At 37.3% G+C, this 25,103-nt stretch overlaps 2 protein-coding genes across 2 annotated transcripts; both read right to left on the reverse strand.

Annotated features, from left to right (window-relative positions):
• Positions 1 to 3,956: 3,956 nt before the first annotated feature.
• Positions 3,957 to 19,056, reverse strand: WBP11 (WW domain binding protein 11). The gene is made up of 12 exons (XM_022577652.3): positions 18,931 to 19,056; positions 17,061 to 17,187; positions 16,512 to 16,543; positions 15,548 to 15,641; positions 12,512 to 12,708; positions 11,467 to 11,600; positions 11,058 to 11,257; positions 10,270 to 10,461; positions 8,180 to 8,284; positions 7,457 to 7,747; positions 6,141 to 6,323; positions 3,957 to 4,972 (listed from the first exon to the last, which is right to left on the reverse strand). Exons 2-12 carry the CDS (start codon positions 17,122 to 17,124, stop codon positions 4,539 to 4,541), a joined length of 1,926 nt encoding a protein of 641 aa, XP_022433360.1. The 5' UTR covers positions 17,125 to 17,187; positions 18,931 to 19,056; the 3' UTR covers positions 3,957 to 4,538.
• Positions 19,057 to 20,019: 963 nt separating this feature from the next.
• Positions 20,020 to 22,494, reverse strand: SMCO3 (single-pass membrane protein with coiled-coil domains 3). Its single transcript, XM_022577657.2, has one exon. It carries the CDS (start codon positions 22,401 to 22,403, stop codon positions 21,726 to 21,728), a length of 678 nt encoding a protein of 225 aa, XP_022433365.1. The 5' UTR covers positions 22,404 to 22,494; the 3' UTR covers positions 20,020 to 21,725.
• Positions 22,495 to 25,103: the final 2,609 nt, after the last annotated feature.

The following is a 25,103-nucleotide window of genomic DNA, read 5'->3' on the forward strand; positions in this document are numbered from 1 at the left end:
GAAAGAAGAACAAAAACCCCCCAAAATTAGCAGAAGGAAAGAAATCATAAAGATCAGATGAGAAATAAATGAAAAAGAAATGAAGGAAACAACAGCAAAGATCTATAAAACTAAAAGTCCATTCTTTGAGAAGTAAACAAAATTGATAAAGCATTAGCCAGACTCATCAAGAAAAAAAGGGAGAAGACTCAAATCAATAGAATTAGAAATGAAAAAGGAGAAGTAACAACTGACACTGCAGAAATACATAGGATCATGAGAGATTACTACAAGCAACTATATGCCAATAAAACAGACAACCTGGAAGAAATGGACAAATCCTTAGAAAAATACAACCTTGCAAGACCAAACCAGTAAGAAATCAAAAATATAAACAGACCAATCACAAGCACTGAAATTGAAACTGTGATTACAAATCTTCCAACAAACAAAAGCCCAGGACCAGATGGCTTCATATGCAAATTCTATGAAACATTTAGAGAAGCGCTAACACCTATCCTTCTCAAACTCTTCCAAAATATAGCAGAGGGAGAACACTCCCAACTCATTCTACGAAGCCACCATCACCCTGATACCAAAACCAGACAAAGATGTCACACAAAAAAACTACAGGCTGATATCACAAGTGAGCATAGATGCAAAAATCCTCAACAAAATACTAGCAAACAGAATCCAGTAGCACATTAAACGGATCATACACCATGATCAAGTGGGGTTTATCCCAGGAATGCAAGGATTCTTCAGTATATGCAAATCAATCAATGTGATACACCATATTAACAAATTGAAAGATAAAAACCATATGATCATCTCAACAGATGCAGAAAAAGCTTTCGACAAAATTCAACACCCATTTATGATGAAAACTCTCCAGAAAGTAGGCATAGAGGAACCTACCTCAACGTAATAAAGGCCATATATGACAAACCCACAGCCAACATCATTCTCAATGGTGATAAACTGAAACCATTTCCTCTAAGATCAGGAACAAGACAAGGTTGCCCACTCTCACCACTCTTGTTCAACATAGTTTTGGAAGTTTTAGCCACAGCAATCAGAGAAGAAAAAGAAATAAAAGGAATCCAAATCAGAAAAGAAGTAAAACTGTCACTGTTTGCAGATGACATGATACTATACATAAAGAATCCTAAAGATGCTACCAGAAAACTACTAGAGCTAATCAATGAATTTGGTAGAGTAGCAGGATACAAAATTAATGTACAGAAATCTCTTGCATTCCTATACACTAATGATGAAAAATCTGAAAGAGAAATTAAGGAAACACTCCCATTTACCATTGCAACAAAAAGAATAAAACACCTAGAAATAAACCTACGGAGACAACCTGTATGCAGAAAACTGTAAGACACTGATGAAAGAAATTGAAGATGATACAAAAAGATGGAAAGATATACTATGTTCTTGGATTGGAAGAATCAACATTGTGAAAATGACTATACTACCCAAGCAATCTACAGATTCAGTGCAATCTCTATCAAACTACCAATGGCATTTTTCACAGAACTAGAACAAAAATTTTCACCATTTGTATGGAAACAGAAAAGACCCTGAATAGCCAAAGCAATCTTGAGAAAGAAAAACGGAGCTGGAGGAATCAGGCTCCCTCACTTCAGACTATACTACAAAGCTACCATAATCAAAACAGTATGGTACTGGCAGAAAAACAGAAAAATAGATCAATGGAACAGGATAGAAAGCCCAGAGATAAACCCATGAACATAGGTCACCTTATCTTTGATCAAAGAGGCAAGAGTGTATAATGGAGAAAAGACAGCCTCTTCAATAAGTGGTGCTGGGAAAACTGGACAGCTACATGTAAAAGCATGAAATTAGAACACTTTCTAACACCACACACAAAAATAAACTCAAAATCGATTAAAGACCTAAATGTAAGGACAGACACTATAAAATTCTTAGTGGAAAACATAGGCAGAACACTCTTTGACATAAATTGCAGCAAGATCTTTTTTGACCCACCTCCTAGAGAAATGGAAATAAAAACAAAAATAAGCAAATGGGACCGAAAGAAACTTAAAAGCTTTTACACAACAAAGGAAACCATAAACACAACGAAAATACAACTCTAAGAATGGGAGAAAATATTTGCAGACGAAGCAACTGACAAAGGATTAATCTCCAAAATATACAAGCAGCTCATGCAGCTCAATATCAAGAAAACAAACAACCCAATCCAAAAATGGGCGGAAGACCTAAATAGACATTCTCCAAAGAAGATATACAGATTGCCAACAAACACATGAAAGGATGCTCAACGTCACTAATCATTAGAGAAATGCAAATGAAAACCACAATGAGGTATCACCTCACACCGGTCGGAATGGCTATCACCAAAAAATCTACAATTAATGCTGGAGAGGGTGTGGAGAAAATGGAAACCTCTTGCACTGTTGGCGGGAATGTAAACTGATACAGCCACTATGGAGAACATATGGAGAGTCCTTAAAAAACTAAAAATGGAACTACCATATGACCCAGCAAGCCCACTACTGAGCATATTCCATGAGAAAACCATAATTCAAAGAGTCATGTACCACAATGTTCATTGCAGCACTATTTACAATAGCCAGGACATGGAAACAACCTAAGTGTCCATCAACAGATGAACGGATAAAGATGTGGCACATATATACAGTGGAATATTATTCAGCCATGAAAAGAAACAAAATTGAGTCACTTGTAGGGAGGTGAATGGACCTAGAGTCTGTCATACAGAGTGAAGTAAGTCAGAAAGAGAAAAACAAATGCTGCATGCTAACACATATATATGGAATCTAAAAAAAAAAAAAAGGTTCTCATGAACCTAGGGGCAGAACAGGAAAAAAGATGCAGACGTAGAGAATGGACTTGAGGACACGGGGAGTGGGAAGGGTAAGCTGGGACGAAGTGAGAGCGTAGTGTTGATATATACACACTACCAAATGTAAAACAGCTAGTGGGAAGCAGCCACATAGCACAGGGAGATCAGCTCGGTGCTTTGTGACCACCTAGAGGGGTGGGATAGGGAGGGTGGGAGGGAGACGCAAGGGGGAGGGGATATGGGGATATATGTATGCGTATGGCTGATTCACGTTGTTATACAGCGGAAACTAGCACAACATTGTGAAGCAATTATACTCCAATAATGATGTTTAAAAAAAATAAAAGAATTGACACTATATATTAGAAGCTAAAATCAATAAAAGCAAAAAACTGGGGTGACTACTAAGTGGACAGAAAAAAAAAAGAAAAAAAGATACAATGGGAAAGTAAGACCAGGTATGTCTAGCCTAAACGCAATGCATAGATTGTCTCACTGTGTGTATACATATGGTGTGTGTCTTTGTGTATGAAATACACACTATGGGTGCCTGGATAAATCACACGAGCCCTTTAGTTCCAATACCTTCCTCTGTAAAATGGGGAAAATACCTCCCCAGGATTACTGGATAGGTATTAGTTATTAAAACACTTTGTAAAGAAAGCATCGATGCAAATTAAAAGTGTTAAACATTCTCATTCATTTTCTGTGCTTCTAATAATAAAGGCTCATATAAATGACAAATTCAAAAAAGAAAAAGTAGCAGCCTTTTCTGGCTGATAGTTTAGAAATGATTTAAAAGAACCTTTTGCCATTCACTAGTATCAGTTCACAGAGCTCTGGAGAAGAAAGTAATCTTTGAGAAGAAGACTCATCTTTTTAGCAATATATAAACCCTCTCAATTTCTCCAAAGCTAATATATAATAAACCTAAAGGAAAATAATTATCTCTTCTTCATCCTTTAAAATTTAAAACTTAACACGTTAACCACATTTTCAATAAAATTCTCATTCCATACCAGAAATGGTAGTTCCTTAAACCCGTTTTAAATACTTGCTTCTTTTCTGCCCATAAAACAGATATTATGTTTATACGTTATCAGTAACACAAAGGATGTCTTGGTGTAGAACATTTATTTATTTATTCCATGAAACACTTAAAGTTTAGGTCAGTGGGAAATAATTTTAATCAAAGAATTGTACATTTTCTTCCCACATATCTTGCTTTGTATTAGGAAATGACATTGTGACCCATTTCACTACAATTTTACAAAATATTTACAAGAAAACATTAAAAATAACTCAAACATGAAAGGCAAGATGGGGTGAAATAAACTGGATTTTTAGAAATCTCTACTCCAGTGCCCACAGCACACGAGAATCAAAACAAATAAGTAACAAAGATCCCCTTGATGACAAGTTTCCAAGGAACTGGAGTAGGGGAAGAAGTGGGATGAAAATGGTGGTATGAAAGGGGATGGATGTTAGCAGCACTGCTTCAATAACCAATCTATTTTGAATGAAATACCCTCTTTTATATGCAGTAAATTCTGAACAAGGCTAAACTTTAGGATATTCCTTGAACTGAAATTAAAAATACCCTGACAGTGAAAGTGGCTCTTTCACCTAAGTTGAATAAGGGCCTCTCTCTCCATGAACCACTGATGTGAAAAGAAGCCTGTTCTAGCATCAAAAGCTGTCACAGCAGCCCTTCCATCTCTTTCATGAATGCTTCATAAACATCATCCTTAGTTTGTACTGAGACGGGAACAGATGGACCAGATTTGGGGGCTGCTTTGGCAAGAGGCACAGCAGAATCATCCTCTGACTTTCTCTGGGGAGTAGCAGTAGCCCCTTTATTCTCCCGACGTACCCTCAGTGCAGTGGGCACAAATCGAGTAATCTCTGCCTTGGGATTAGTGATCTGTGGCTTGGCACTGATGGTTGCTGTGGCTTTCTTCTCAATGGTGGCTGCACTTGTATCATCCGCCTTGGGTCGCTGAATCAAGTTGGGTGGAGCACTTAAAACCCCCGGGTTCGGCAAAGGAGCTGGTGGGAAAAGCCCAGGTGGGGCAGGTCCAAGTGGAGGCACCAAAGGTGGGCGCATCATGCCAGGACGAGGTGGAGGGATACCTAAATGAAGGAGAAAATGGGCAGATGAATACCACAAGGATAAAATTTAACTACTATTAAGGATGTTAAAAACATAGGTTGACAATTTTTTTAAATGGAAAATTTATAGAAAATAAATCATGTTGTTTGCTATTTGAAACTCAGGAATATATTCTGATAGTAAAGAATATCTTTTATAAAACAGTATTCACCTTCTGTTTGTATCCCTGTACTTATGTTTTTTCCTCTCTCAATAATGTACTCCTTTAAACTTATCAAGTAAAATTAACAATATCAACTGGTTTCAAATATGATCTCAAATTGTCAAATCTGAAATTTGACAGCCCAAGATTCTATTCTACCTGTAGATCGCAGATGCTATCAGAACGAAGGTTGGGGATTTGATTCCCATCCGTTATTTACTGATTTGCACAACACTCCTCCCCCTCAAAAGGTAACTCAATGGATAGGAAATATAATTTTAACCCTGGGATGAGAAAATCTAATCGCAAAATGTCACCATTACTGGAAAAGAATTCACATCTTATTGTTGGCTCAGACATACCATCATCATTTACCAGGAAGTGCAGATTTAATTTCTCCAAATGCCTCTTTTAAGATTGTGATTATAAAATAACAAATTTCATCAAACCTAAGATGCTATTGCTTATACAGACTCATAATTATTCCAAATACCACTGAGAGAGAAAAAAAAAGTTCAAGTCCAAGCTGAGGAGCTTAAAAGAAGACCTTCACATTAAACTGAGACAGTCAGTGTAGTAAACCATACATACCTGTCACATCTAAGATCACAAGGAAATTTGCATATCTAACCTTGATACTAGGTAAAGAGAATGGAAAAAAACATATCCCTTGTGATTGTAAACTCAGTTGATACTCATGCAGATGTATGGCATGACTTCACAATTCTAAGTGTAGTCCTAAAAAAAAAGTCTTAAATGAAGAATTTAATCCAAAGTGTTCTCTGGCTGGAAAAAGTCCCTCATGTGATAGGTAGAATCAAAGGCAAATACCATCTGGAAGAACTCAACTTCAATCTACGCCAAAAGCAAATAAAAACCACCATTTTAAGATACCCCTTGATTTCAGGATATTGAAATGTGAAAATGTCTTAGAGCAAATGAGATATATAGTAGACAAGTTTTTGTCATAGAAATCAATGCCTCACCTGGAGGTGCAGGGGGAGGTAGCCTGGGTGGGGGTCCCCGAGGAGGAGGGCCAGGAGGCAGACCTGGAGGTGGACCAGGGGGAGGGCCAGGGGGTCGACCTGGTGGTGGTCCTGGAGGTAAAAGTCGGGGTAAAGGCCCTCGGAGCCCTGGCATTCCGGGTGGTCTCAGGAATGGAGGAGCTCCTAAAAAGAGAAAAGTGATTAGTTAATGTCAAACAAATATATTTGAAGTAGTAACTGTGGTATAAGGTGACTGAGATTTAGTTTAACTTATCACTTTAACCTGAAATCAGGTAACTTCAACATTTTTTATGGACCATTTCTCTTTATTTCCCAGCACTGACAAAATCACAGCTCTGCTGGGCTGGAAATATATGAGGATGAGACTTCTTAAATGGTTCCAACATAAGCTGAAAATGGAATATAGAGCAGGGTGCTTTAAGGATCCCCTGAAACTCATTAAGATATACAGACAAAGACCACTGAGAATGTCATAAGAAAGGTAATTTTGCTTTGCACCAGTCAGAAGAGGATGAACTCAACTGAAGATTTAATTGGCTGACTACAGGATGAAGGACTAAAATCATAATTAGCCAACAAGTTTTACATGTTGTTTCAAATTGTAAATAAACTTTTTTAAACTTTTAAGCCAAAGACTTGATTAACACTGATGACTCTGTCTCTAACTATAATGATTACACTGATATCCAAAAACTCCCAACCAAAGGATACACAACAGTATTTACTGTGCTCTAGTCCTGCTTGCTACCAACTCAGAACTGGGTCAACTTGTCATATTAAAAAGTAATACTGGGCTTCCCTGGTGGCGCAGTGGTTGAGAGTCCGCCTGTGGATGCAGGGGACGTGGGTTTGTGCCCCGGTCCGGGAAGATCCCACGTGCCGCGAAGCGGCTGGGCCTGTGAGCCATGGCCGCTGAGCCTGCGCGTCCGGAGCCTGTGCTCCGCAACGGGAGAGGCCACAACAGTGAGAGGCCCGTGTACCGCAAAACAAACCAAAAAAAAACTAATACTAAAGAAACTCCCAGTTACATACTCCAGGTTTCTGCCGACTAAAATCAGAACTAACCCTGAAAAAGGAAGAGCTTTGGAGAAAAAGATGGCTGTCAGAAGTACTATGACTTGCAAACAATGTTGTAGGAATGAGCAAGTTGTGCTTATCCTTTGAGAATCTTGATTTCTTAGGGAATTACACTAGGAGGAAACAAGAAATCATCAACACTAATGATGTAAGTTTTTTGAAATAACTTCATTTTAACCACATTTAGACTTATTTATTTACAACGTGTAAGTGCTTACCTGGAGGTGGTCCAGGAGGAAGGCCTGTAGGTGGTCCAGGTGGCCGTAAAGGTGGAGCAGGTGGTGGTCCAAGAGGAGGTGGTCCTGGCATGGGAGGTGCTTGTATCTGAGAAGGAGGAACAGACTGTGGAGGAGCCTGCTGCTGTGAAGAAGCAGAAGATGTGCCATCAGACAGAGACTCCTCCTTATGCTGTTTCTGTGACTGCTTTTCTGCTTCAGAATCATCAGAATCTGCATCATCGTCTTCTGAAAATTCCTCTACTTCTCGGCCCTCCTCAGGGATTTCCTGACCTGAAAGAAATTTTAAACCAGGCACATGGAGTTGACTCATTTCTTACAGCCTGTAAAACAGCGATGCCTGAAACACATGCTCAATTAATGCTTTCCTAAAATCAACAATCAAGTCTTCTTCAATAAAATACTTAGATAACGCAAGAATAAAATAGTATTCTACTTATCCATGCTAGTGTAGCAGAGTGGAATGAGCCCAAGTTTTAGAACAAGACAGACCTGAACTTAAATGCCAGTCCAACTACTTACTAGTCATGTAACTTTGGGCAGCTGAACCTTGACTTTTGAAAAAGGATTATGTCTCCAAACCTTGACTTTTGAAAAACAAGGATTTATTACTTGATTGCTGACATATTAAATAGGAAAATATATGTAAAGCAACCGGCAGGAGGAAATACCAAAAGGTGATTCACTGTTCTTTCCCTGCCTTACCTGCCATTCGAAGCATCATGGCTTGAAGAGGAGTCAGCTCCTTCATGTTCTTCTTCTTCTTCCTCCTTGATTTCCCAGGCATATCTGCAAATCGCACACTCAGACCTAAAGGGTCAGAGAAGGGAGAATGGAGTGGATTGGGATCAACAAAATTCAGTTTATGCTTACTATAAGACAAACGCTATAAAGTACTAGATATAATTGTTTCCCACTACTTGGCAGAGAGACATAGCCATATTAAAGATAGTAAATCAAATGCCAACTGATGGTAAATATATGCTACAGTGATTTCAAAGTTACAAGTTTAAAAAATTTAAAGAATACTATTAACATCTTTATGCCAATAAAATCAAACACCCAGATTAAAATAATAGATGATTTTCTAGAAAAATATAAATTACTTATAATTGGTCAAAGAAGTGATAAGATCAGAACATAAAAAATTAAAATGGTAGTCAAAGATCAAGCCCCTCAAAGGCACCTGGCCCAAATAATTTTACGAGAAAAGTCAGCCAAACGTTAAGTTACAGAAATTTACTGTAAAAGGGCACAGGAAAAGATGGAATGCTACCCACAACTTGAAGCTAGCATAACCCTAATACCAAAACTAACCTGCTGGCCAACATAAAATACAAGCAAATTGAATTCAATAGTGTTTTAAAAGAAAAATACATCATAAACATGCAGCATTGGTCCCAGAAATGCAAAATGGTTTAACATTAGGAAAGCCATGAATATAATTCATTACAATAAACAACTGAAAGAAAAATAATAACATCCCAACAGATACTTACGAAGTATTTATAATAAAAACTCTTAGCAAACTTAGACTAGAAGGAACCTTCTTAACCTGACAAGGGCTCTCCACTAGACACCTAAACATGCTAAATGGTGCAGTATTAGGAGCATTCTTATTCTTAGACGGTAAACATTTACAGGAGGATAGAAGTTCCACGTGGGCAGGGCTTCAGTATTATTTACTCTGTATCCTTAGTGTCTAGAAAAATGCCTTGCATATAGTAGAAACTCAATTATTAGCTGAATGTCAAATTATAGTTAGGATAACCATTTCCAGCACATGTGCACTGATGAATATACATAAGAAAAACTAACTAGTAAAAACAAACAAAAAAAACTAGTTGGCTGAAAAAAAGGAAAATGAGGCAAATGATCGCAGTCTAGAGAAAAAAAGAACTGCTGTGGCTCTAGCAACTTTCTATTGATATTTTAAAGTACTAGTTCCTACCTTAAGTGTCCTCTATCATTTTTCATTACCAGCTCTATCCACCCCTTTTAACTAGCTTTCTGGTTTGCAATAATGATTCTTAAGAAATATCAGGAGAAAAATTTATCATTATTAATACTAATATCAGTAGTATTACTAATATATACTGTGTTGCAGCCTGCAAAAACAATTACCAAAGAAGCTCCAAGACTACTGAAATGTGACAAACTATACATTTTGTAAATTTTCTTGATGAATGCCATAGCTTCTTTCTAAAAGTATATGTAACTCAGTCTGAATTTATCATAATCAAACAAACACATAACACACATTATAAGTATGACATGTTTCCATTAAATCATGACTCCACTCACAGGTGTACCTTTATGTTAACTATGGTTCTCGTTCATGTAAGATAATGTAAGAGCACATGTAAGAGCACAGAAAATTTAAAGGGCTTTGAATGTAGATATTTAAACAGACTCATTAAAAACAACCACGTGGTTTTCTTGATACAATTATGTGGTTATTCTCTCTTTCCTATACATATCCATGACAGAACATCTTTATGCTGTTGAATAGCTAAGAATAGCTATCTTTTTCCCCAAAAGTGGACTTTACCACATAGGCTTTTTTTTTTTTAATTACATATACTGCTTAGATTTTTTTTTCCCCCCATAATTATCCATCTAGTACTTACTATGTGTCAACAACTTTGAGATTTTAGAAATATAAAGATGAATAAAGCATTGATCCCTCCTTTCAAGGACCTCACAATTACCTTCACAGATCCATTAACAAATCAGGACCTTCAGCTTGTGTGCTTCTTATTGATCAATATCATGGAATTTTCATCTGCACATACCTGACTTCTTTTCTTCATTGTTTTCTCTCTCATTATCATCACGGTGCACAAATTCATCCCCTTCACTTTCTCCATCTGATCTGTCAGTGTCACTGTCATCAGTACTGTCGTCATGCTTATCCTGATCCATGTCTTCAGGATAGCCGTCATCTTCACTGGTGCTGGAAACATCATCATCATGACCCCGTTGAGCTGAAAAGGGAGGAGGAAGCCGGGAACAAGTTATACATGTGGATCCTCCACTACATGGTACCCCCAAATACAGAAAATCAGGCTATTTAACTCAAAATAATTTGTTTTAAAAATTTCTATGTATGATCTCAGCTATTCATATAGTCTGACAATATTTTCACTTGACAATCGTTTTAAATTCTTTTTGATAATGTAAGATTTTTTTCTAAAAGGTTCAAATTTGAAAACAAATTCTACTTAGAAGGTTATATACAGACATGCACATACACAATCATTGTGACTGTATACAATGATGCTCTAGTCTGATAATGATAAAGCTAAAAGGGAAACGGGTATCCAAGTTATCCAAGTCTCAAGGAATTGATGGTAAGAGAGTGACATCTTCAAGAAGTCTAATTTAAAACACAACAAACATTTCCATACTTCCTTATGCATGCTGCTTTTACTTGGGTAGATTCTATGATTTATCCATCTGTTGGTATGTACATGCTATCCTCATTTATTTCCCAAGCTCTGAGGGTGGTGAACAAGATGGTTCCACAGCCAACATAAAAAATGATAGTGGAAAGGTTCTAAGAGCAAAAGGAACTCCTTACCAAGTTCGGGACTATATAACATGTCTTCATCTCGCCTACGAGGGGGAAGATCTAGGGCAAAGCCCACTTTACGGCCATACATTTGCAAGACTTGAGGAGGAGGTGGACCAGGGGGAGGACCAGGAGGCTTCCTGCCAGGGGGCAAACGTGGAACACCATGTCCAAGAAGAGGAAGTATAGAAACTGCCCGAGTTGGAGGTCTGTAAAGAAAATGTACAGTAATCACATTAATGAGGTATCTACTTCCTCTTCTGAGCAATTTTCAAAGGATTTCTCGTTTCATATCTAATCAAATGAGGAACTGCTTACATCCCCACTGTCCTTTATTTCCCACTGCATTAATTTTGGCACAGCACAGTCAAGAGACGCTTCTACTACACGCTGTTTGACTCTGTTACCACTTCCTTACCCATAGGCTGAAGTCTTCTTAAGGATGGAGGGCGGCTGGGCGCCAGGAAGTGGAATGTCCTGGATCAGGATGTTGGAAGGAGCATGCGGCATATCTGGCAAAGGAATGCTCTCCACCTCCACATGCTGCGCATTCTGAAACAGGGAGAATCTTTCAATAGATAAGAGTAATCCCCAAACTCAACACTAAAAATTCAACATCAGCTGTTTCAGAACCTGGATTTGCTTTCCACCTAACACAAATATCATGAAAAACAAGAATACAAAGCTGCAAGTCAACATTGCTAAAGACTGCCAATCAACTGAAACTTCGGAATAGTATATATTCAGTGGTAGAGCGTGGGCTCTAAAATTAGTCTGCCTTTGCTGAATTTCTGTCACATATGAGCTGTATGACTTAAGCAAGTTACCTTAGCTTCCTTATCTGTAAAATGGGACCCATACTACCTACTTTACCAAAATTATACCATTTGGTTTTTTTTTTACATTTTTATTTTGAGGCAAAATTTACAATGCAATGTACAAATCCAATGAGTTTTGACAAATGCATATACCTCATACTCCCTCCCAATCAATCCCTAACACTGTCCCAAGGCAACCACTGATACAAAATCTTTCCTCCATAAATTAGTTTTGCCTGGTGTTCAGTGGAATCATAACCATGAAGAAAGGATCGCATGTTTTTGAGATTTATCCATTCAAAAAATTTGTTTAAATCTCATGTTGTTTTGAGTATCAGTTGATCATTCCTTTTTATCATTGAGTAGTATTCAATTTTATGAATATATAACAGTTTATCCATTATCTTCTTAATGGACAGCTGGGCTGTTTCCACTCTTCAGCTATTACTGTATTGGCAGGTAGGTCAGTTTCTCTTGTATAAATACACAGATTTATATTTGCTGGCTCATGGGGTAGGTGTATGTTTAGTTGACAAGAAACTGCCAAGAGGAGGTGGTTCAACACGATCAGGTATCCCATGAACAACTTTAAGAGCGGATCTAAACATAAAGTTTTAGTTTAGCTCTGAAAAGAAACTTGATTACCTTGACAGCATCAAAATATTGGCTAAGTTGAGCCCTCTTCTGTTCATATTCTACTTCTAGCTTTCTCAATTCTTTGTAAATATCTGGATTCTCTTTCTCATAGAGTCGTAAAATACGTTCAAAGGTTTCACGTAGCTTTTTACGCTTGTCTTTCAGCACTTTCTCATTTAACTGTGGCTGTTGCACTGGGTTAAACTCTGAGAGAAAAGAGCAGATTATGAAATTAAATACAAAAAAGTCACTTTGTCTAGGTATCAATAGGCTATATCATTTAATGAAAATCTCCTTATATGTTAAAACTTTTCAAAAGGATCCAGACACCAGATATATTCTTGTCAAAAGAAATGCACTATTTATTAAAATTCCACCCCTTTAAGAAGGCCATTAATTTTACTTTCTTTTCTAAGAAATGTCACCTAATTGACTTTATCATCATTGTAATAAAAATCAATTTTCACTCCTCTATGCTAACAACCTGATATAGTGAAGCTTCAGTCAGACAAACCTGGGTTTACATGCTACACTGGCTCTGTCATTTAATTCTGAGATCTCTGGCATTTTACTTGAATTCTCTGATCTTCAGCTTCTTCATCTGGAAAATGGAGACATCAACTACTTCACAATCAAGCTCTGATGATCAAATGAGAACACAAATAAAATATCCAGTGGTGTCTGGCTTACCACTCAACTATTACTTTTATATGGGTTAGTATTCCTTGTCTAGCTACCATATAAGCCTTTCTCTCCCATGTGTTCAACATGGGGCTTAATTTCAGGTCCCTAAAAGGGACCAAGAGAGATTAGCACAGGACTCCCAGGCCTGCCTAGTCAACCATACCTGCCTCCCTCCATCCCCCTTGCCAGTAACTGACTCAGAGATTAATCGGCATACGATCCAAATTGGGACCAGATCCTCCTCTGAGATTTTAAATATGGGAGAGAGAAGCTCTCACAAGCAGGAATGAAATAAAACTAGAGCAGTCTATGGCCTCATCTCTCAACCACCACTAATTCCACACACATATTCCACCTTCTATACCAAGAAATTCACTAGCAGTATGCTGACAGAGAGTGGTCAGACAGATGGACAGTCTTGCTAATGATATCTGGGTTTTTGAGACAAGCTTCCCTCCAGGGTTTCCCAATTATGGGAGTCAAGGTATACTTTTTTCTGCTTAGTTTGTATTGAGTTTTATAAACTGTAATTAGAGCTCTGATGAATAGTGTTCCTTCCTTTTTCTTAAAAGAATCACAAGCTTAATTGTCATCTTTCTTAAATCCTATTAACTATTAACCTTGATGACTTACTCAAAACCAGAAGTATGGCCTCAAACCACACTATTCCTAGTGTGATTAACGAAAGTGCTAAATGCTTGACTTTAAATCCCAGCTCTGCCACTTCCTAACAGTATAACCTTGAGAAAGGTACATAACGTCTCTGTGCCTGAGTTTCCTCATCTGTAAAATAGGGGCAATACACCTACCCAAAACAGTTGTCATGAAGATTAAATGAAAACGTGGGGAAAAAACCTAGTATGTAGCAAGGTAAGAGCTCAATAAACCTCAGTTATTACTATACAATTTGGGGTCATTCAGTAGGTAATATCCTGACATCCTAGGGCTAGGAATTGTCCCTACCAATATTTAGAACAGGCAACAAGTGGAATCAGTTATAGCTGAACTGGGAAAGACGCGAGATGACACAGCCTGACCCAGAACTCTTGCCCAGGCTGGCTGCAGAGGCTCTGCCACATTATTTCAGAAAGCTTGTAATACCATAACCCCGCATAACTGGATTTTTTTGAACCCCATTTAATGCATCATTGAGAAGTTCCACTGTATCTCTTTTACTCACTATCTCTGTTTTTTAGGCAAACCACCAAACTTGTTTGGAAACCTTTGTAAACAAAACTTGTAAAGATCACTTTAACATGCAATTAAAAAAAAAAACGGCAGGGGGCAGAAGACAGAATTGGCAAAAATTTGACAGCTGAAAAGCATGGAGTTAGCTAGACTATTTTATTTTTGGATGTTTGAAAGCTACTAAAAAAAAAGGAAAATGAAAAACTCCATGTTCTAAAGTTAAGAGAATGGGCTGAATATGGAATCCATTTTGTGACTCGTCCTCTGTATTAATTATAGCTACCTAACGCCACTTTGCACCATTCTGATTCCTACTTTTACTTAATTGTATAATGTTCTGTTAAAAATACTTTCTAGGATTTTTTCCCTCACATACCTGCAAGTATAAAGTATATAAATAAGGGAAGTAAAGGTTAATTAAATATGTTATAGGATCTTTGGAACTTGGTAAAACTGCATTCTATTGTGAAGAGGTTTTGGTTAAACTAAAGAAACTTTTTTGTGAGTTAGGATAAAACTTCCAATGGCAGCATCACAGATGATTCTCAAGCAACTCAGATACAAGAAAAGACAACATGCAATTATTTCATGTGATTCCAGTCATGACAAAGCAGTGATATTGAAGATGCACATGAGACTGGATAAAATTATTCTGTTAAGTGTGAAAAAGGAAGAAATCCTAATACGATAGTTTTTAAAATTTGATTTTAAGTATTTGATTTCTTCTATATCCTTACTAAGTGGTCAATTATCTTTGCATCTTCTCATTGGAAAAGATGGGAAATTGACTTATATTCACGGTGGCCCAATATTTAGATTTAAATGGTAGTTGCCAATATTAAAATACAAAACAAAAAAACCCCAAAGTGATTTCAAAATCCAGACTTAGTATTCTCTTAAAAAAATGAGCAAGCCAAACTGGGCTTTTGTTAACTTATAAAAAACAATTAGCTAAAGCTAAAGAATGGCTTCCCTCTTATTCTAGGTGAGCTTTCCGGTTTGTAATAGCCCCTCACCCCACTGTTCTTCTAACTCTAAAACTAAATCTAAGCATCACATGCCATGAGCTTTTCTATATTTCTTGTGTCTGTGCTGTTTCACTCATTACCTGCCTGCCTCCATGTATCAGACTATTATCCCTGTTGTAAAATCCAGCCCTTTATAAATTCTTACCCATTTCATCCAATTTTTCCATGTCCCGGATAATTTGTTTGGGATCCTTCATCTTTAAAACTGCAGCTCGTACCATCATGCGCTGTTTTTTGTTCTTAGAAAAATGAAAAAAGAGCAGAATTTAAAGAAGCTGAACACTCCTGAGTTTTCGTTTCAATTTGTTTCAACAATCCATGTAAACTGAAGTTGAACTTCTCCTTGGTTTCTGATCACTTGTTTCAACCACCAGAAACAGAGTTATGTAATTAATTTCTTACTCCCCAAAATGTTTCAACTTCAGACAAAAAGATAAATGTTATTTATTAGAAGTGTTTTCTTAGGCAAGTATTTCTTTTTAACCTTGTGAGACTTTTAGCAGTTACTTAAGTATTTTAAGGGTTTTTTTCCTTAAAACAAAGTTTGTAGCTAAATTCTAAAATTATACATTAGAGAAAAATTTTGCAGAAATTTAATGTCAGCAGTGAAACAAGAATAAACAGTTGAAAACTATTAAAAAACTAGGTTCTCTCAATGTGTTACGGTATGATACTAAAAAGTAAACCCTTTCTTATTCTGGGGAAGCTTTTTGCCACAAACTCAACAACTACATAGTCAAGAAAATGGATGTACAAAGCTATTTATCATCACATTTACTTCCATTCACTAACTCAGTGGCTTCTAACAAAGCAGTATGTTATAATAAATAGCAAAAGAGAATTATTTTTTTAAGTATGTATTTAAGTCACTGGGAAGGGTAATCAAATAAACCATGTTACAGTAACCCATCATGAGCTCATCTACAAAATTATTTCAGTTCAGTTTCTAAGTATAGTATTTTGGCTTAGTAAATCTTACGGTTTGTTATGAGAAGCATAAAATATCTTTTCTGGAAAATAACTGGAAATGTTTTCTAAATCCACTCATCTCAAATAACAAGATGTGCCAAACTACATTTATATCTAACAGGATGCTTCTGAAATCGTACCTTCTTTAATTCTCTCTTCCGAGCTTCTTTTCCTTAAGAGAGGGAGAGAGAAAGAATATAAAACTTTAAAATCCTGAACGTTAGCATTTTCTCCAATTTAATACAGATTACTGTCGGAGGTTGCCTCGTGCACTGCAGGATATTTAGCAGCATTCTTGCCTCTACCCACTAGATGCCAATAGCACCCTTCCAATTATGTCAACCAAAAATGTCTCAAGACATTTTTAAGTTCCTTAAAAAATAACCATGACTCTGAAAAGATGTCATAAAATACTAAATAAGAACTTGCAAAAAATTTGTTCAAAATTCCAAATACAAAGAGAATTGCCAATTCTACTTTGCAAGTCAATCAAATTAGAAACACGGGTACTAATTTTTTTTCATGCTTAAAAGTTTTAATCATGTGCCCACTAGAACACTAGATAACTATACAACTGACACCTCCTAACACTGCTGATCTTATAATTAAGAAATAATAAAGTACACTCCCTAAAGCTTACAGTTTTTACCACCCCTCTTCTTCATCATTCCACATTAATGGACACTTACTGGCTTGGTCTGTGGGGTTCATAAATTTTCCACTCTTGGTGGATGATGTAGATCTCCGTCCCATGTTGACAATTTGTGTGGTTTACTTGCTTGTTTAAAAAACAAAACAAAAACAAAACCTAAAAACCTGCAAAGACAAAAAAATAGCTTATTTTTCCTAGATTTACAAAATTTCTTCCTTTTTATATTCATAAAATTTTCTTCCTACCAATCTCTGAAAAGAAACTTATTATTAAGACCTTGTTCTTTCCCTAGTTTTGACTTTTGTGTGCAGGAAAGACAGCCTCAACTTCTCTAACCACAAAAAATTAGATTCCTATTATTATTTATAACATAATGGTAATGGGTCTGAAGACCGCTATGAATATCATTAAGTCGTCAATTAACTTTCTTTTCTGGATCACAGCACTGACTCGTCAATTGAAAAAAATCAATCAAAAAATGCCTCAACAATATGACAAACCATGTAGATAAGAAGCCATTAGTTCTTTTCCTATATCCTCTCTTTATTTACATGTAGGGTGAAAAAGGAATAAAAAGGGAACAGGGTAATGACCTGGGCTCAACGACAAATAGCTCAGCCTTGCCTCTCTCCACGGTTTCTTGGCATGTATTCCCATCATCTCTAAGACGGTAAGAACTCATTAATTTAAGCCTATTTAATTCAGATTTAGTTCTAATTCAGAAGTAATTCCTGACGCTCAAGCAGAAGCTTAAACCATAACTAAAAACACAAATATTCAAAATAAAGTAGTGATATTATATGAGAGATCTTCTAAAAACATCAACATTAAGATATTTTATTAATAATGCCTACTTGACTCCTGATTTGTATTTTTTAAGGTAAACGAAAGGGATAACTGTGTTTGAGGGAACCTATTTTATAAATCAACATTTTAATTAACCGAAACACTATTATATCCCTTCTTCCTGTCATTCCAAATGAATGAGGTTTAGCTTTTTGATACCTGCTCTTTCCAATAATAAAGGGTGATAAATTTCCTTCTTTTTGAAAGCAGACATTTTTCAAGGGTGGGAAAGGTAAGATCATGAGGTAGATTTTTTAGCAGACCACAGAATTACACCTTCCCTTCATGAAGATTCTGTCAGGCAAGTTTATTGGTGAATGCGTCTTTCAGCAACTGTTCAACTGCCTTGCTTTCTGCTAAAAGCTTCCAAGCTGTTCCAGTGGCAACTGATTTGCCCTGTCAAGGGTTTCCTTCTCAGAAAAACCGGGAGCGAGGGAGAAGGAAGCGGAAACAAGCAAAATTAGCAGAAATAGAAGCTCTTACATCTTTGATGGCCTGGATCTTTTCTGCCTCCCTCTTTCAATTACCCTCAGGCCCGTGTTTTTAACCCTCCTCTCCCACACCTGAAACCTAGAATAGATACGAAGTACAGAAAATTTTTACAGAAGACACTGGAGTCTTAGTCTGCATGCACAGACTACTTTTCTATCTCAAAGCAGAGGCGATAGGGAAATCGGGTCACGGGGCTGTTCAGGGGAACTCTCAACAGTCAAAGAGGCTACAAAGGGACGGAGCCCAGGTCCACCATAGGAGCCAACAGCATTAGCAACTGCCAGAACCACAGCGACAGTTGACCCTGCCTCGAGGGGCAGGACATCAAGCCTAAGGCAACCAACGGGGCAACGTCAGGAGGCGGCGCTGACCGACCCAGGCGAAGTCAGCCGTTTGACCGCTGGACGCTGCGCCGCCCCAGGGGATCCCCTAGTCCGCGATCGCGGAGACCCCAACTGCTGAGAGGAAGAGCAGGGCGGAAGGGCCTGGTGTCCCTGAGGCAACCGCGTGGGCCCCGGGAAGAGACGGGAAAGATGAAAAAACGGAGCGGAACGATCCCGCACACTCACACTTCTGCTGGGCTCCTGGGACTGTGAGAAGCGGGTAGGGGACGATTCTCGGCCTCTTTGACTTCGTAGGGCCCTTCACCTGTGCCTCTCAGTCAGCCCCCCAGCCCCCGCCATCTTGAAACCTCGCGCCCCTCCGCCATCCTTACGTCACTTCCTGTCCCTACGGGCCGAAGATCTCAGCGTTTCTTCGCCCTGGAACCATAGAGAGTAACCAAGAACTCCAGGACCAGAGTGTCTTCCGCTGCAATACAGTACCGAATTGGTTGGTTATAGACGAAAAGCCCGCCTTCACTACGCAGTACAAGAGCTTCATGTTGATTGACACTTACCTAGCCCAATAAGAATATGAAAATGAAGCGGGGGGGGGGGATATATGATTGGCTGATGGGACCACTGTCCTACCTCGCCGCAGGCATTCCGACCTAATTTCCGGGAGCTCTATTTATTGAGACGCCAGAGGCCTGCGGATAACTGATAGGGAAATGTTTAGCGCTGTGCCTGTCACCTTGAATTGTGTATTGTAGGTTTTTTGTTTCCTTCATGACGTAAGCGCGTGCGATCTTTCGGGAGTTTCCGTTAGAAAACGAATCCCCGGAAGATACACTTCGCTAGCGTGCCGTGCGCTTGGAAGTTCAGTAGTTGTTCTTACACGAAGAATATTTGTAGACCTAAGCAATTCAGTGCCCGTGTTAGAATCCCAGAGTGCTAATCTACAGGATTAGTGTTTTTGAAGAGGAAATATGGGGATATTTGTACAATCAGTTTTAAATTTACGAGTGTGGAGGTTGGTTTATATTGGCTCTTTTAGTTTCTGGTCTTTTCACCCACCAAAAGTCCTTTATGATGTCACCAAAGGGGATTATTCCCTTAGCTCTAATCTTCGTCCTTTCCTTATCTTTTATCTGCTCTTTAAGACTCTTTTCCCCCTAAAGGTGAGTTTAAACATTAAAAAAAATCAGTACTATCACTTATAGGAAAATGTTAGATTCTTACTATCAGTTATAAATATTCCAAAATCTTGACGGAGATATGTATTAATTTTTAGAAAATATTTAAATGTGGGCTTAACTGATAAGATTGATCCCTTACCTGAATTAACCTTTGTTTGAGAAAATTCTTGATTTGGTTTTAGACTGAATTCTGAGTCCACAAGAGCAGTAACAAGATACAAGTTTATGAATCAGGTAATAAAAACAAAATAAAATTTAATTTTGAAGATGAACTAAATTGTGACATTTTGCACATTTATAAAAGCAATGACAAGGTAAAGAAAAGACTACATTTGAAATACTACAGTATTTCATGTAGCTTTTTAAGTTTTAAGATATGTTGAGCTTTTAAAATTTAAAGACATTTCTTGTACTTGGATGCAAGAATCAACTGTAACGAACATTTTTGCATGAATGACTTTTTTTTTTTTGCATCTTTATTGGAGTATAACTGCTTTACAATGGTGTGTTAGTTTCTGCTTTACAACAAAGTGAATCAGTTATACATATACATATGTTCCCATATCTCCTCCCTCTTGCGTCTCCTTCCCTCCCACCCTCCCCATCCCACCCCCCCACCCCAGGTGGTCACAAAGCACTGAGCTGATCTCCCTGTGCCATGCGGCTGCTTCCCACTAGCTATCTATTTTACGTTTGGTAGTGTATATATGTGCATGCCACTCTCTCGCTTTGTCAACATGAATGACTTTTAAAATAAATTTGTAAGTAGAACCTAGGAGTCTCAATGGGGAGTAATTGGTTGGTGAAGTATTTAGAAAACAAACACTTGGCATCTTCAGAAATTCAACTGAACCATTAGGCCTCTGTAGCCTTGGGATTTTCCTGAAATTAGATAATTAATGAAATGGATCACCTAAAGTTTTATATAGCAAGGGAAGCTTTCTGCTAGTATTGAAAATAAAATTTCGCTTTTTTTAAAACTCATAAAGTAATAAATTACAACTTTCCTTTAAATGACAATTCTTAAAACAGTAAGTAGCAGTTTCTTCTCCTGCATACTAAATTCATTTATATACCTGGGATTTGCTTGTTTGCTTGTTTTGAAAATGTTCCAGAGTGTTCAGGCATTCACTTGAGGGATATTTAATCATCACACCACAGTTGGTCAGGGTTGATTGCAACTATAGAAACAACTTTTATCTTTTATAGTTTTAACTTTTCCCTCTTAAAGTTCCATCCAGATTGCAGTGTGTAATTAGTAGAAGTTTACAGAACGATTGCCTCCTTTCATCGTTGACATAAATTGCTACAAACCGTATTTCAGTCTCTTCCAACTTACAGATAATTGGATTTAAACTGATGGTCAAAATTACGGTAGTATTTCTATTCCATTGGAAGGCTCAGTGTTTGCATGTGGGCAGAAGTTACTAAGTATGTCCCTTAGAACTAAATGATGTCTGAGCTGGTGGTAGAAGTGAAAGTCTGTGCATTTAATGCAAATTTGAAGGATTTTGACTGGGAATTAGAAAAGGAAAAGGTAACCCCTACACCTGCTGCTCTACAATAGCATTCACCCTAATGTTGATCTGTAGAGCACAGTGAGAAGACATACCAGGATGTAATCTTTTACTCACAGGGTCTAGCACCAACTGATCCAGGCATTCATCGTTGATAGAAGACTCTCTAGAGTCATCTAGTTTTAGCATCTTTGAGTCCTCTTTCTGAGTTGTTTATGGTATTTATGTCTATTTGGAAGCTTATGGAAAATGAGCCTAATCAAAGAAGCAAAACACTATTACTGAGAAAGAAGCAGAAAAATACTCCAGTGGCAAATAAAGTAACTGTTTATTTCATTTGGTGTTTCACTGTGTTGGTGACCTCAATAATGGCATGATGATATTTTTCTGAGGCTGACTTGAATTCCACCAGATGCTTCTCATAACTTTTGATGGCTTCTTGAAGCTGTGTTTTCTCCACTGCTCCCAGGATGGCACGGAAGATCATATCTATGCCAAGGCCAAGAACAGCAACTCCTATGCTACCAAGGAGAGAAGCACCAATTTGAGCTAACACAGTGACCAACTTGTTAATTATGCCGGTTGTGATGTTTGAGCCCACGAGTTTAACAGCCACTGCACTGGCAGCAGAAGTAGCTTCTCCCAGGATGACTGAAATAACCTTTTGTACTATTGCAATTTTCTCGGTTTCTTTTTCCTTAATATCCTGAAGTTTTCTATAAAGGGTTGGCTCTAGTTTATCTTTTAGTGCTTCATCAACCTTTTGCAATTCTTTTTGGATTTTCTTCATGGCTTGGATGATGATATCACAGTTTTCTTTGATGGTCGCATCTCTTTTCATTTCAATGGAGGCCAGCCTGCACCCTAAGTGCGTATTTAAAACCCCAATCAGCTTATTGGTGGCATGGAAGCTGTCAGATAAGCAGTCAAGGAGCTCCTGGTGAAGACGATTTACTTCTTGTCGCCTTTTTGGGTTCTCTGGGTAGAGGAAGTCACTTTGAGCCATATTTCAAATATGATCTCTGAAAAATACAATAGTAAATCTTTACTAGAAATCTTGAAAAATATCTGCTGGATGTATAGATTTGACCAGGAAATCTTTTACTTTATGAATAGCAAAGTAGTATGCTATCTAAGGAATTTCTCAGGAAACTCAACAAGTTCTTCAAAACAAGTTTTTGAAACTTGGAGTCAGTGTATGAAAATACGGGTGACATAATGCAACTTGTTGATGCATTAATTATGGCATTAGATCTTGTGGAGGGGGGAGATCCTAGATAGGAAAGATTTGTGTTTATCTAGCATCTGATTATTAATAAATGTGATTATTTCCAAGTAATATTTAATAACATATTTGAAATGGTTAGCTCTTGATTACCAGTGACCCTTAATTTCCTCAAACTCTAGTCACCACATTGAATAGACCAACCAGACTGATTTTTCTAATATTTGGAATTAAATTAGTAGGATCAGAAGAATATTAAGATCTCTCAGTTTACAGGGCAATAATTGCTAATTTTGTTTGTATACTCTGTTATCTTAATTTACAATATTCAAAACACTCTTTATGTCTTTACAGGTCAATTATTTGCTCTCCAAACCTAAGAGGCATCCAAAGGCAACACATATAACATTAGAATGTTTACCAAAAAATCCTCGTGATAACAGTTTATTTTCAAGATTCCTTAGATTAAAATCTCACTTGGAGAGACAGTGGGCATCATGGAAGGGACAGGGCAGTTCTGACTATCTCTCTGGTTCTCCATTGGCAAAGCTTATAAATTAAATTATTTAGAATTGTCTATATTACACTTGACCGTTATTCAGATACGCTAGAGTTAGTCTCAGAAAGAAGATAATGTCATTTCACAAAGGTATTAGGGAATAAGTAGCAAGAGTACATCACAGAATGAATAAAATAAGCCTGGTGTTTGTAGCCTGCTTGTGTCTGTACTTTGGGCTCAGAGAAAGAAGGAATAAGCTACACCCTTCTGAGTGAACTTGGGTGAGAGTTTGAAGCTAGTGAGAACAATGTTCCTCAGTATGCACACCTGGAATAGGCTTACTATGTGCCTGACACTTGAATATTTCATTTGAATTCTTGGGAGAAAAGAAGGAGAAAAATGGAGTCCTTTATACCTGTGTGGGATCTGGCTCCTCCTCTCTTTGTGTAAACAACATGCTAATTAATCTGGGCCCTATCTTTCTAGGACCACTGTTCTTAGCCTAGATATTGGGAACCTCAGAAGCATGGGGGGAAGGAATGAAGATGTTTTCTCTCAAGAAAGTAAACATGAACATAACCTATCCTCCAAGTTATAAAGATACAGTTTGGAAATGGAAAGGGGAAAAATTTTGAAAATGGATTAGGAACATAATTTTTGCTCTTAATTTTAGGAAAATGCACTAGTACCCCTGGTGGAATAAATTGTATCAATGGTCAGAAATTCATTTTTATCTTTGATTTAGATACAGTACACACACACACACACACACACACACACGTGACAGATACAAATGTCCACAAATTAGAATATATCTCAATTCCATTTAAAGAAATTGTTTGTTAAAGGACTATTAAATATTCCACAAACTCACCATTGGGTTGCAAACTGCAATTTGATAACCACAAATTGGGACTTTGATTTCCGCTTTTTTCTCCTAGAAATTTTACGTTAAACTGTTTTCTTTTTTGGTTCCTAGTTTTCAGATCTTATCATGAAGTGAAAACTCCAGTTTCTGACTTTGAATTTAGAAGATCACCAACTACATCCCCATCCAGATATTTAGGTGAGAGGAGTCTTTCTTACCCTGAAAAAGTGGGAAATTTCTCTAAAAGCTGTCATATGCCATTATCTGAAGGCATAGCTTTTAGAAAAGATGTGTGGTTCTATTTACCTCAGGATAAACACATGGAGAGATGAACCTTCCTCCTTGATGGGAGGTTGAATGTTTCCAAGTGGTCACTTCCTTCCTAATTAATTCATTGTTTTAACACAACTTGACAAATTAATCATAAAATACATCTGAAAGACTAAATAGGTGAGACTACTTACTTTTTTCAGGATAAGTAATGTTGGGACTTTTTCCTCCTCAAACATTAAAACAGTATAAAAACACAATATTAACAAGTATTGTATAGGTGCAAGAGTAGGTGGAATCATGGAACAAAATAGTCCCCAAAGAAGACCCTTCTATACATTTGACTTAACGTATAATAAATGTAGAATCCCAAATCAATAGAAATTAGTATTCCATAAATGATCCTGGCATAATGGGCTAGCTTGTGGGGGATTAAACATTAATTAAAAAATATCAGTGTAACATATGTAAAAAAGATCAAATGATAAAATAGCTAGAAGAAAACAGATAATTTTCAAATGTATATGAAGGGCTTTATAAGCGTAAAACCAATGGGAAAAAGTCAGACAAAAATTTGACTAAAAGATGACCACGTAAGAAGGACTGAAAGCAAACTGGTTAAAATACAGGAAATATTAAAAAGTATTGGTTTCTAACTAGTCTTGTTATTAATACAGAAAACAGTCAGGTAAACATGCAAACAACTCTGAACAGACAGTAAAAGAAGAAATAGTAGTAATTAGTTGATGAAAAGTTTCAGTCTTACCAGAAATCAGATACAGTACTTTTTCAGCTACAAAAGTAGTATTTTCTTTCCTTTACATACTCAAGCCCTTGCACATGC

This window comes from Delphinapterus leucas, chromosome 11, assembly GCF_059928025.1.
Source record: "Delphinapterus leucas isolate spDelLeu-1000000601 "Yukka" chromosome 11, BTC_Dleu_Yukka2, whole genome shotgun sequence".
Lineage (NCBI taxonomy): Eukaryota > Metazoa > Chordata > Mammalia > Artiodactyla > Monodontidae > Delphinapterus > Delphinapterus leucas.

What these genes read in the sequence shown, in the direction of transcription:
- WBP11 (XM_022577652.3), bottom strand. Translation starts at nt 17,124, where the DNA reads ATGGGACGGAGATCTACATCATCCACCAAGAGTGGAAAATTTATGAAC. An exon ending in GGAAGAGAGAATTAAAGAAG is followed by an intron (nt 15,642 to 16,511) that starts GTACGATTTCAG and finishes CATTTTTCTAAG; the next exon opens with AACAAAAAACAGCGCATGAT. An exon ending in CAATGAAGAAAAGAAGTCAG is followed by an intron (nt 8,285 to 10,269) that starts GTATGTGCAGAT and finishes CTGACCCTTTAG; the next exon opens with GTCTGAGTGTGCGATTTGCA.
- SMCO3 (XM_022577657.2), bottom strand. Translation starts at nt 22,403, where the DNA reads ATGGCTCAAAGTGACTTCCTCTACCCAGAGAACCCAAAAAGGCGACAA.